At 37.0% G+C, this 14,075-nt stretch overlaps 1 protein-coding gene across 11 annotated transcripts in view; it reads right to left on the minus strand.

Annotated features, from left to right (window-relative positions):
• Nucleotides 1-14,075, minus strand: part of SVIL (supervillin) — a 110,099-nt gene that overhangs the window by 17,750 nt on the left and 78,274 nt on the right. For 7 of the 11 annotated variants that reach the window (XM_017820232.1, XM_017820233.1, XM_017820227.1 and 4 more), the window contains 7 exons: nucleotides 11,385-11,462; nucleotides 10,739-10,807; nucleotides 4,911-5,061; nucleotides 2,199-2,276; nucleotides 2,030-2,116; nucleotides 784-961; nucleotides 377-549 (listed from right to left, as the gene is read on the minus strand). In XM_017820232.1, coding sequence (XP_017675721.1) covers nucleotides 377-549; nucleotides 784-961; nucleotides 2,030-2,116; nucleotides 2,199-2,276; nucleotides 4,911-5,061; nucleotides 10,739-10,807; nucleotides 11,385-11,462 — 814 coding nt within the window. The remainder of the gene's footprint in view (nucleotides 1-376; nucleotides 550-783; nucleotides 962-2,029; nucleotides 2,117-2,198; nucleotides 2,277-4,910; nucleotides 5,062-10,738; nucleotides 10,808-11,384; nucleotides 11,463-14,075) is intronic. The other 4 variants (XM_017820230.1, XM_017820237.1, XM_017820236.1 and 1 more) reach the window with 1 other exon arrangement.

Below are 14,075 nucleotides of genomic sequence, written 5' to 3' on the forward strand. Positions count from 1 at the left end.
AAAAGTTCATCTATTCTTGCCAGCTCTTGCCCCAGCATAACGTAACATTGGATCTGCTTTCCTTGATCTCCTGTCCTCACCCTGCAGGCACTGTGGCACTCTCTCTCTCTCTGCAGAAGGTGACTGTGCTAAAAATAAATAATTAAACCTACACGCAGGAGGGGGTTGTAGGTAGCTTTCCCTGAGGAAGTCACACACACCCTTCTCTGCAGACCTCCTAGACCGTCTACATTCAACCTTAGACTTCAATCAGTTTATTGCCACTCAGAGAGTACGTTCCATTCCTTCATTTCTGGCTTTTGTCTTGGGATATTTTGGTTCACTTTTAATTAAAATAGCAAGATGGTGTTTTGTACAAATCACCCTTCTAGCTTACTTTTTTCTACTTTCATTCTCTTTGACTCCATGAAGGCAACATTCAGTCTTTGTTCAGTGTATTCATGAAGAATATCTTGTCTTGCTGCCAGCATTTTCAGTGGGTTTCTTGAGGACTGGACTCTGCGTGTAGGCCTAACTGCACGTTTGTGCTCTGCTACAGAAGATATCAACCTGAAAAACAATCAGTGTTTATAACCATCAGGTAATTTTTCTAGGGAGAATCATCCAATGACAAGACATCAGGATCAGTTCCTCAATTCAGGCGGGAGCGTGATTTCAGAATTATGCAGAAGAAATGGCCGTGCCCAGTACTAAGACACCTACCTACATGATGACTTAGAGCTGAACATTGAGCACTGGCCCTATGTCTGCATTCAAAACAATGGGGAAAAAAGTAGTTCTTACTTTGGTGCATAAGGATCAAAGATGGCATCAAAGTCCTCATCAAGGTCCAAAGGCACTGAGGAAGAAGGGAAATCCACATGGCGATAGAATTTGGAAAATGTTTCATCATCATCCAGCTTCATCACCTCTTTCACGGATCTTCCTGTAACTGTCAGCACTGTCTCTTGCATCCCAGCAACTGCAGGAAAGAAACACCTTACCCAGTAATAATCATACTAGAGTTTCTAACTCTAGAAAAGGTAAACATACCTTGTTTGGTAGTTGTTGGAGTGGGGATTTTTTTGAAGGGGTGGTGGTGTTTTGGTTTTTGTTGGTTTTTGTGTGTGTGTGTGTGTGGTTTTTTTTTAACTCATGGTAGAAAAGTGTTGGTAAAGAATGTCAAAACAGTGTAACTGCTACTCATATGCAATAATCATTATACAAAAATGCTTGGGAAATATGGCTAAATGAAAAATTTGGGCACTATAAAAAATGAGTTGTTTTGGTAGGATTATATAAGCATTTTAACTTCTTCCATATTCCATCTTGCGTCCAACCATATAATTCCTTCCTTTGAAAAGATCTACTAGAACTACAAGTGGAAAAGTCACTACTTCAGACTAGTGAGTATGGCAGAGTCATTATTCTACACTAGTGCCTCCTCTGCTGAAATGTGAACGCATTTGTTTATGGTATCTGACACATTACGAATTACAAAAGGTTTTTTGTCTTACAAATGGAGGACAGACATATGAAATAGAAACACTGGAGAACTCGAGACAGCTTCATAAATAGCAAACAAGCTGTACAAGGAAGCTGAAGAACTGCTATAGAGAGTCAGTTTTCAAAAAAGCAGGAAGGTGAATGAATTGTGCTTGGAGCAGCTTAATGTCCTATCTTGATTTTAATAACACTAAGCTACATTTAAAGCTGTTTCGCTATATGACAATATGGTTCAGACTGGCTGTGTGGCTTTAAGAAATTTTGCTCTCAAGAAGGATGTGTACATCACATGTAGAGAAATAAGAAAGTTATTCTGGCATTTGTGATTTACTCTATCATACATTTGTAATACAATAGAGAAATGCTTTCCTTCTTAAAATTTAGTAAAGACTGAATCACAAAAATAAAGCAAGTGATCAGTAAGTGTAGTCTGAAAAAAGAAATATTCAGTTTCTGTTACCAGATATTTTAACTAAGAGGTACTTTAATCGATTTACTGATGTCAGAGAGTGGATACACTGCCACCTTTGGTAACTCTACCAACCTTTGTTATTCAGCCTTCCCAAGAACGACTCCAATTTGTCAAGCTTCATATCTGATTCCAATTGCATATCAGGCCTGGCTTCAATTTCTAAGCAAACCAGAAAGTAAAACCTGTTAATTGACAGAAAGTAAAAAAGCCTAGACTTATCTCAGCCATTTTTATTCCTTACCTTCCAAGGGCTTTGTAGACTTCTGCCGGTTACTGTAAGGGGATGCTACTGATGTTAGAGCACTTGGAGAAGCCAGGCCTGTGTAGGAACAGAGAACATAAGAAATGCAGTTGTGACTTCAGCCCATGTTCCGAGCAGTGATGACAGGGAAGCTATTTAGGGAAAGCAGATGAGCCTGGACACTTCCTATAGTCTGGAATATTTCCCCAGCCTCCCTAATCACTGTATTCGAGGTGGTAGAGTGCACTGCCCTACCTGCTCCTTTAGTCAACAGCAGCCTCAGAAACCACCCCATTCACAAGAACAAAGTTTCAATTCCAAGTGTCTGTAAGCAAGCTAACACAAAATACAGGCTTTCTCTTGAATACAGTAATTTTTACCTTTTCAAGATAGTAGCAGTTCACTTGGTCTACATTTTGGATTCCAGTTCTACCACAAGCCACATTTCAAAAACATGCAAGTGTTCTGAACAAAAAGATATGGTTAGCAAGGAAACTACCAAGATCTTGTTTGGCACCTTCACCTCCACCGTGTCCTCACTGCCTTTTTTAAATTTAAATGCATCCCTATTAATACACGTGGCAGGATGCAGTTTTGAGAAAACATGGAAATGGAAGCAGAAATGGAAGTCAGAGTTCCCATCATATTAAGCACTACTCCCTCCTTTTGTTGCACTCTCCTCCACACTTTTCAGTAATTATCATAAAGCAATTCATCCTGGACCCAGTGGATAAAATAAGACGATTTTTGTTTAGTTCTTTTCATGTGAATCTACGTTGCTCTAGTAATAGAAATGGCACTCTAGGATTCATGGATTTTATTAGGTAGAAAAGCATACCAAAGGAATGAATTGCATCTATTAACTCTTGTTGCCTAGACTTTCAGTAAATGGGGGAACAGACATTTACACCTTTCTCTAATATCTGTTTTCCACTTAGCTATAACTTACTAATTACTGAGCCATGTAAATTTAAGCCTTTAGTTATTTTGATCAGATTAAACCAATGTTGTGCTGGGACAACATATACTAACCATGTTTCCACTATCTTTACTGCAAGTCCTACTTGTCAAACACCAAGATAGATTTAGAATATAACTGGGTAGCTTTTCCACAAGCAATTTTTCGCCCTTCTACCTAAGATTTCTAAAGTTCCAGCAGGTTTTAAGTCAATGGGTAAAGCCTCCATCAAGACATACTTGAGAGGACACAGCTCTTAAGCAGCTCTACCAGGACTTAATCCACAACACCACATGGAGAACTGCTTAGTAAAGGATGACCTTCCAATTAGGACTGAAAAATTTTCAGCCATAAGAAGCAATTAAAATACAGCATCTGTGCACATACATATAACGAATATGTAATTTTGCATTTCTTTCTCATAGCCTCTTAAATTAAAAACTCATCATGATAATTTATTCTTTCAGGCTTTAAAAACAACACACTTGTAACTAAAATCCCACTTGGGGTACTTTTTTTAATGCCACTGTCATTGTGTTACTTTGCTTCCTCAAAAGAATTATCATAGCACCTAAAGAGACCCTTGCAAGGTAATTTTTTTCCCATTAAGAAGAACAATGCTATCACCTTCTATTCCTTTCCAAAGACCAATATATTTGGGAAAAAAAAAAAAAGAAAAAAATCTCAAAAAGCAAGTCTGTGGACAACTGAACAGTTTTTCTTGGTGACCCTCCAAAGTAGGTTACACTTTACACACTGAACACTGGCGTTTCTAGCAGCAAAACAATGTAAGCAGCAGCTAAAAGATTTTACTAATAGATGTAATTCCTAATACTGTGCATTTGTTTATCTGCCAACAGAATGTGGCTTGGATTGCAAACAGTTACTCCTGTTGCAATATTGCCTTCGCACTACAATGATTTTTTTTTTTTTGATGGTTGTCATTTAACTCAAGGTTCATTGTTGTTGTGTTTAATAACCAATGTTTGTTTTGTAACAAAACAAAATCTAGTATTCATTAAGCACAAGAGGTCAGTTTAAGTGCCTTCTTCCCAAACCTATCATCTTCCCAAGAGCACTGTGAGAACAGCTACATTTCTACCATATGCAGCCTTCAGAGACTCCTGCCCAATTCAGAAGAATGATTAGGTCTTGAAAAAGTGACTGAATTCAACAGATTAAAAAAAAAGTCAACACTGCTCCCTTGTCATTTCTACCTCCTGGTTCTATGTAGGACCAGAGAATCTGTTCAGTGATTTCTTCAGCCAAACACAGCACTGCAAGTTGTTGTACAAGACAGCATCCATAAAAATAACACTCGTTTGCTAAATATTCCCAGTGTTCCTAAGAGTGGGGGAAGTGCCAGCAATAGCAACAACTAGATTTCACAATTATTCTCTAGGCAGTGCAGCTGGGTTTTCAAAGGAAGGATAAATAAGAAAGAATAATCCAACTATGCCATCTGGGTTGTATTAGAAGGAGAAACAAAACATATATCCCTGTTCAAGTGATAGACTTCCACCAGTCAGAGCCCCGTAATAACTGGATGGCAGTGTAACAGTGCAGAACAAAATAGATCAATATGAGGGCCACAAGAAACTAAAGTGAACAGCCTCATGACATGATATTCAGCTGAAGACAAACAATCCTCTTGCTAAACACAGATACTGTTTCTGCATAGCTTTAGCTTGACTTTATTTTGACTAGACAGATAAGAGGTGTCTTATTTATACTGGGATCATTTCATCACTGACCTTTTTTTACCATTCGGCCAGCTACAGTGAACTGTGTGGAGTCATTGGCTGCTCCTTTACCCTTGGACTTCCAGGCTTCTTCTCGAGCTGTAATCAGGTGTTTCCTTTCCTCAATGGTCATTTGACTCTCCTGGTTATCTGCCATTCTTTGCTTTTTTGGGGAAAGAGAGAAACAGGTGTTTAAAAAAAAAGATAAATAACCAGGAAACAGGTAAAGACTGGCTGAACATTTCAACAGCCAGATGCAGAGGGAAGGAGAAGGAGAACAAGCTATTGAAGTGAAGTCACAGACACAGCTTAGTGACCCTCAGATGCTTCACTGTCTTGCTGCCCCATCACAATGTGACTATGAGGTTTTGGTCTGTGCTCTTTGACCTTTTCTTGAACCTACCAGCCAGGGCAAATGGTCCCCCTCTAAGCAAAACAAACCATTCACTCTGCAAATGATATAATTTTTCAGACCTCGTTCTTTTGAAGCATGACTCGCTACACAAGTGAGATCACTAAACTGACACTGAGCAGATGTTTTTGAGTGTGCAAATCTGCAGGTGGCACAGGGAACAGCAATGAAATGGTGTAACTTCAGTGCGTGACTCCTGAATCAGTCTCTTACAGTAACTCAATTCTCCTGGCAGGATTAGCAGCTTTATCTCTCCAGAGGCTGCTCACTTTAGTTCCTATGTCAGCTTGCTCTACTAAATATTTTTCCAATGACTGTGATCATCACCAGCACCCTTTTTTTTTTTTTTCAGGTGACCCTCAGCTTTCCTTGCTTGCTTTAGAGGTTATCAGCCAACAGCTTAAGTGATCAGAAGCAGAAGGTGAATTATCTTAGTGCCCTCCTAACTCAAAGGATTGATGATGGTACATTAAATAGGAAAGAAACTAAACTTACACACTCTGCTGTAGCTATGTCAGGCCAAAGAAATATAACTTTAATGCACTTATCTTAAAAAAGTAGCAACATTTTAGGGATTATACTGCATAGAAATCAGATGTAAAAGTATTTTTAGTGCAAGGGACTATCAATGCTAGAATTATTTTCAAATTGTATGTTATTCGTCATTTTTCTTCACAACCTTGCTGCTAGAATTGAAAAAAAAAATTAAAATCTCAAGCTTTAACACACCTCTAACTCATGGAACCACAGAGGGAAAATGCAAAAGTATGCAAAAGCTTGTGAACATAAACATTCTTCTTCTTTCAAGATACAAGAAAGAGATATAAACCCACTTATTTTTTATTTTCGTAAAAATCAAATAGACTAAAAAAATAAGTCACTTTATATAAAAGCTATTGTGACTGCAGAGGACACACTAAAATAGAGATTTCATAGCTTTCAGCATTTACCAGGATCAGTAGCCATCAGCCAGAAGAGTGAAGACAAGCCAGAAAATAGCTTGTACAAGGACTAGGACCATGACAGCCTCCACTCTTTCCCTCTAGTTCCATATATCTCTGCATCCTCCTGCAGTAAAACTTCCTTGCAATTTATCAGGAAAGAGCGCTGGGCAGCCAGACAATATGACTGCAAGCCATGATAATCAAGATTAAAAACTGTGATTTTTCCTTAGAACTAGGAAACGTTCAACAGAAATGACAACATGGAAGTCTCTTCAGTGTCATTTCCTCATCTGTCAAAGCCTCAGAATGCTTTAAAGAAAAACACTGAAGTATTTATCTTCATTTCCCCAAGTCTATACCCATTCCAGTGTCAGCACAGCCACCTCAGGGATGAACAGCTGGCAGAAAAAAACCACAGGAACATACTAAAGGAGACTTGGGCAGGAAATTAATAAATACCTAATGAAACCACAAGGGAAATTTCATACACAAAACTAATACTTTTAACTTAGTAAGGGTGGTGACTTCCATTACAATACGAAGGGAAGTGAGGGAGAGGGAGAAAGAAGTAGAATCATATGGATTTGGTTTTGTTTTGGTTTTGTTTTTTTGTTTGGTTTGGGTTTTTTTTAAACTTACAAGGGGCTTAATTTTGGATTTTGTCTTCAGTGAATACCTGAATCCTCAGAGTCTGCAGAGCTACTGAAAATTCTGGAGAAGTAGACCTGGAAAGTGTGTGTATTAATCACTACACACTTGAATTGCAAGAAAGACTGTGAGTAATTCTGGAGCTGTGTCAAAGGACAAAAGAGAGCAGCTGTCTGACAGCAAAAACAAACTTTTTTTTTTTTTAATGGAAGATTTCAAGCTGTTCCATTGGGCAAAACATCTTTGGAGTTCTTAAAAAATAAAATCTCAGATTGTACGTGTATGTTACACAATTCAGAGAAATTCCATATTAGATCTCTTCCTAATGCATGAAGACTCCCATTTTAATCTACAAATAAATAAACGAGCTAAAAAATTATAAAGTGAATAGATACCAAGCAATCCCCAACCCATTTAATTTCCCATAACAATCCTGGTGAAAAACAGAGGTATATGTCATGATTAAATAAAAAAATGATTTTTCTATAGCTGGAAAGCTAACATGAGCCAATGCAACTGTCAAAAGAAACTTCAGAAAAAATACACCTGGTAGTTAGTTTGGAGCAGTTTAGAAAGCTTCCACAATTACCACATGCAGCATTTGTGAAGGAATGAATAGGTCAAAGGACATTCCAGTTGGGAGAAAGTATGTCAAGAAAGTTAAAACTCAAGAAGTTTTTAAGTATAAATTTTATTTTCAAGTGAAAAAAAAGTAAGACATGAAAGGAGAATCTCAAATTTGCAAACGTAAAAAAGTAAAAACAAGAATTAGTATGTAAAGAATGAATAAAAATAATAAATAAAAGCTTAGGAATAAAACAGCTTCAATGTGGTTTTTTTTCATTAAAAAGGTAGTTACTTTCAATGAAATATTCTAATTCATCATGTAAAATACATACATGTGTTCATTGATGTCTTAGGTGAAATAATTGGAATACAAAGACAAGCAGTGAATTTTTAAAAAAGCCTTTGAAAATGGGAAAATATACAGGACTGACAAAAGCTTAGATGGAAAAAATATTTAGAAGAAGTAAAACTAAAGCATGTAGGTACAGGTCACACAAGCTTTGTGTTGTTCCAGAGACCCACTAAAAGACTGCTGCAAAGACAATCAATGAAGAATCAAATCACGGGCACGTAATTAATGCCATTCCACATGGCATTATGGAAAAAAGGTTTAATCAAAATGGTAAGTTTGATGAGCTCAAGTGTGATTAAATATATTAACACAGTTACCTCTGATTTCTTTAATATATTTGACTTAATCACAGATGACATTCTGAGGTGGGTTTTTTTGAGCAATATAAAAATATCAGAGCAGCTTACAGGCTGCAAACTAGATAACTGACTGAAAAATTATTTCTAAACAGAAAGTACCCATGCACTGATCTGATTCATCCCAACTTTGATTAAAATGTTTTCATGAACATGGGAAAAAAAGAGATGCAGTTCTGCTGAGAAGACCCTCATGAGGACACCAACATACACAAAGTGATGAAGATAAAGAAGAGATAATCATATAGATGGGTAAAAAAAAGGGTATCTGGAAAATCTGGTAAATCAGGATTTTAAGAGAAATGTCATTTGAAAAGGGAAACAGGCAAACCCCAGAAAATTATGAAGACAGAAAAAGAGAGAGAAAAAGTCCCATGGAACAGTTGTTTTGAATAGATAATCTGTACTGCAATAGCTCATCCATTTCCAGCCTCCATGCTTCTGCCCAGGATCGTGACAATTTTGAAGGGTTTCGGGAAAGGGCTGAAATTTTTTTTCAAGATTTTAAAAAAAAAATTACTTCAGATTAAATCAGATGAGTATATATTTTCACTGAAGAGAGGGTTAAAAGTTACATTTTACACAGCAAGAATAATTACATATGAAAAATCACTGAATATTGCAGGGAGTTTTCTGTATGCTGACAGTTAAGAATAAAGCCTGCATATTTTTCTAAAAGTTCCTGTTTTAAGTCTGAGAAGGATTTATAGACTCAATGCAAGAAAAGTTAGAAACTGGGATTACTTTTCTCCCACTACTTGGCTAGGTTGGATGATAATACTGGTCTTTTCTAGCACTGCAACACATTTCTTGAGGGCATGCACAGGCACTGCACTGCTTCTGCAACGTCAGTTCATTCTAAGGAAGGGGCCACATCTAGGCAATGCTCCGTTTTGTACCCTACAATCTTCTAGTCCAAGCATGTTCCTTTTAGGTCACAAGAACACAACTCAGCAAGTGGTTTGTTAGCATGCTGGTGTGCTCTTTAGGGGTTTGGTTTTGGTTTTTAATACAAGAAATAAGATAATTCATGGTTTTCTGTGTAGAAGATCAAGACTGCTCCTACCCAGGGGAGTCCAAACCAAGAATGAATACAAAAAATGTATTTTTCAAAAGAGGGTTCCATTTTAAATCAATCTTTTAAATTATATAAAAGAAGAATCCAAAAAGCATCTATTTCCTTTTTAATACAAGTAACTTCTCTAGTTTAAGCTCCTAAGACAAAAAAAACGCACCAGAAGACTCCAGCAGTTGTACGAGTAGCGTAAAGTCTCTGAATTGTTTTCCTCCACAACTTTTTATGAGAAACATGGGGAGAAAACTCCACCGCAAACACGTGCTCTTCTGTTCAAAAGTGTGTTCAAAACAGAACACACTCAACTCATATTTGGTGCAAATAACAAAATGATTAATTGTGCCAGGAAAAAAACCCAAACAACCACACAAATCTGCATGTACCTTCACACTGTGCTAGAAGAAAGCAGCTTGGTAAAGGGGCAGGATGTATCTCACCACAGTCAATGGAAAGATGAACACTTTTTGGCTGTTTTCCTTTTAAGACAGATGGAATGAACAGCCCATTGAAGGACCTCCCCTCATTACTGGAGGAACATTAAGTTAGACTATATGTTTATCTTCTAGATACATAAAGCTGGTGAACTCTGTCACACCAAAATTAACAGGTGATCTGAAGTAAAAAATAATAAGCTATATTAAATCCAGAGCTTATGGAGAAGAGGTAATACTAACACATTTCAGTTACTAGTCCAAAATTCAATATTTAATTTAAAAAATTGTAGTAAAAGATCATACTCAAAAACAGCTATGAAAGTGAATGTGGAAATGGTAAATATCAGTCATCTAAATGTTTATAGTATATGCAGTAGCCCCTTCTGTACTCACCATCCTCTATTCCAGCAGTGAGTATCTGCTCCTTGAATTCACTGCCATTATACACATACTGGTCAGAATGCTCCCCACATGTGACACAGAATGTGTATGTGTGGGAATGAAGAACCCAATGGATTCCTAGTAGTACTACAACCACAGATGTGAGCTGGGAGGCAAGGGACAAGGAGGTGTAATATAGCCGAATTAGATTTGCATAGATCTATTGAGAACTTCCACTGAACTCTCCTTGTTTTCTTGAGTTTTTCTTCAGCTTGTTTCTTTGCCCACTCCTGCCTTTGCATTTTTTACCTCTGATCATGTGAATCGGGTACTGTTTGCTCAGATCAAGATCTACTATTGTACTTCTGCTCAAAGACAAATTTGTTACGTAGAAAGTTTATATTTCTCATTATCTATTAATTCTTAGTAAGTAAGTTCTTCAAATTGTCTATGATGGAATTGCAGAGGTATGGACATGATTTTGAGGAAGACTTCACATGAAGCTTCTCTAACATTTACTGGAACAGCAGCAGAACTCTATTCCCAAGCAAATACAAAGTTAACTCTACTGCCACAAGTTGCTTTGGAAATACGTATCTTCGACCTGAATGTAATTTTCTGTCTTACTCCTCCCTCCAATAATTAAATACAAAGTTTATAGAGCATTTCACCTTCCATCTCCAAGGATGACGTTCATCAGAAATCAGAGAGCTTGAGTCTTTCAAACTAGTACTACAGACCTTAAAGGGAGAAAGAGAGAGAAGCAGGAAGATGGGACAGTCAGAGAATAGAAGCAGGATGTGCCAAGGCAAAAATCCTTTACACAGGGACTAGGGAAAAACACTATAGGAAAGTCACCTCTGAACAAAAGTAGCTTGTTTTTTTACAGTCAATAAATTATAGGCTGTTATGTCTTACACTGTATATGCACATTACTTACAGGGAAGTCAGAGTACACAGCATTTTATTCTAAAATAAATGCTGTGCAGTTACATACTACTCCTTTTATATACCCTTTTTAACAACTCGCAAATTTTCAGTATCATAACAAATATAATAATGTCTCCTTCTATTACTTTCTCAAATATTGTCTAACATAGATATAGAATTTTTAGAAAAGTAACCATTAGAGAAACAGTAGAATGTATATTGAAGAAGAGTACACAACATAGTGGCATAACACTACGTTTCTTTAAAGCTGCATTTACTAAGCTGGTTAACGAGTTAAGAGGATTATTAATTTTCTATGTAAGAAAACACTCAAAACGTGCTTATTTGAAATTGTTGAGCATTTAAATTGTGCAGACTTTTGCTCACCTGATTAATAGGTAGAAAAGGATGAAATTTATGGAGAGCGGGTATAACAGGAGAGTAAGTAGAAGCATATACAGGTTCCTATGACAAGGACAGAAGCAAAGCAAAGGAATTAGAAAAGAACTGAACTACCAGAAATGGAGATGGGGAAGAAATAACTCCTCTTTCCCTAATTTCTTACTTAATCTTTTAATCTTCTAGAAATGTTTTCCCTATTGGAAAGCCAGAGATAAAAAATGTTGTCATAATACAACAGCACACTTACCAAAACCATTCCATGCAGGAATTATCCAAGCTAGTAAGAATATTACTACAACTCAACACAGAGCAAAACAGTACAGCTGGAAGATACACTTTTCATATGCTGATAATTTTTATATGTCTATGTTTTCATGCATCATTAAATGGATGAACCATGTCAACAACAATGTGAATAATTCTGCTGGAAGTTTAATCAGACCCTGCTAAATAACAAGCCATCTATTTTCTGGATGAAAGGAAAGAATGCTTACTAAAACTGGGAGACCCAAATGCCATCTGGAGGGAATTGCTAAGCCCATAGTACTACTCAGTGAAGGTGAGTTCACCATTCTAAACAAAGCCTACAAATAACCCCTGCCCCAGAGCTGGGCTTACCCAAAGCTGATTAGACATGGCTTTATTCTCTATAATTCTTCTTCCTTTCTATAGGTTAAAGCAAGTGTGGAACATGGCAAAGAATATTGGTAAACACAGTTCATTAGAGTGGCTCGAAATGAAGCCTAATCATTAGTTTCAGCTTTGATGAGAATGAGATACAAGCACTTAGTGGATGCCATATTTGAAATGGATAAAACTACTTCCACAGCAAGAGACTAATATTTTGCCTAAAAGTCACTTTTTAAGGGTTCACCCCCTTTAAGGTTTTTACACACTTCACCTCTGAATAATTTTGAAATGACTGCTCAGCCCTAGCCTTTAACATCAGTGCTGAGCTGCAATTTAAACTTGATGTAAGAATTAAGTGTTTCAAATGTCAGTCACCAATGCAATTGCAATGCATCTGGTAACCACATTAATCAGGGACTCTCTTAAAAATGGCTGACTATAAAATAAGAAATTTTCATTCCCGTAAATCTTGCTATTTTGATACCAGGGGAAGATTTTAAAGTTAGTAAATTTTTCTACTCATGAAAAAAGCCCAACAAACTGGAAATCTTCCATCCATCCTAAACTGATGAACACAAATATACTAAATCCAAAATATTTTTCCCAAATAAAAGGGATTTTTTTTCCATTAAGACATTCATCAGTGTACAGTTGTTCCCCTGATGTTAGAGCTATTCTTTGAATTGTCCAAGTATGTTTTACAATATATAGAAATAACTTAAGAAGGCTCATAGCTTCCAAAAAACTTTCCTCCTGTGTGCAGCAATCATCAAAACAGATGCTGGACCTCCAAGTAAATCTCCACTTCCCCCCCTCATTTGTACTGCCTTTAGTTAATTCCTTAGTCCCTTCTTTTTTTCCCCATTTGAGGTTGCTCTGTCAGCTTTTTCATGAATTTTATGGTTTTTTTCTACAGTTTAGTCTACGTATAAATTACTATAACACATTTGGAGAAATATCTCACCATGCAGAGAACTGTGCAGAAGTCTTTCGACTAAAAGTGTTGAAACAGCACTATTTAATATAACTATTTTATAAAGAGTATGAATCTTTCCACTTTCGTTGTTTATATGAAATCTAAATCTACTTTAATAACTTCTAATTTATACAGCCATACTTCAGTAATCAAATCTCCAGAGCAGGTTAGATAACCTTTTAAGGGAGAGACACACACACAAAAGAAAACCCAAAAAGGTGTCTGACTACATTAACAGAAGCACCATACTGCAGTTAAAAATGTCAGGGATTACTTTGAACCACCAGGGCATGACAGAAGTTTACACACCCTTGCGGTCGATGCACAGCTGCCATGTGTGGAAATTGTGTAACTAGCTTAAAATGCAGTAATCAATACAATTTCTGCATTTTTTTTTTGCAATCCAGCAACAGAAAGAACCAAGATTCTCAGGTACACCACAGTCTCAAAGTTCTACAAACAGAATTCAGTGGCACACTGCTTCATGGTTCTCAAAGGATAACAGCCATCACATTGACTAATTATCAAAACGAGTATTTCTAGATTTAAGGGCAGCTGAGATGGTGTCTTGTAAACAGTGTGGTCAACTTATTAAAGGTTTACATTATTTCTCATATATCACATAATGAATCAGCATCACAAATATCAATACAGCTCAAGGAGTTGTGTATCTTACATACCCAAGTCTTCAACCATTGGCAGACATGCAAATACTTTGATTTTGGCTCTAAACAGCCAAGAGCTAATATGAGCTATTAGAGTGGGTGACCCAGTGTCACAGAAACTCCCATTGCTAGCACTTTCACTTCAAAGCTTGTATCCTTCAAGCACTTCATGCTCGCTTACTCGCTTTAAAAGCCTAACTCGTGCTATACTGAGTGAAGTTGCTGCACATGGAAACACAGCAGGGAGGATATGGGTGCTGAGGACTGAGAAGAGAGAACAAAGGATTTGTCTCTGACTAAAACTTGGCAGCTGTTAAAAGCTTTTTCTCAACCCCATTGTCTCTAGCTGGAGTACATTTGTTATCTGATTTCAACAGTTGTCATTTTGGAGACTAGCCTGTTAAA

Source organism: Lepidothrix coronata, unplaced genomic scaffold (genome assembly GCF_001604755.1).
Source record: "Lepidothrix coronata isolate B3197 unplaced genomic scaffold, Lepidothrix_coronata-1.0 Scaffold80, whole genome shotgun sequence".
NCBI classification, from domain to species: domain Eukaryota; kingdom Metazoa; phylum Chordata; class Aves; order Passeriformes; family Pipridae; genus Lepidothrix; species Lepidothrix coronata.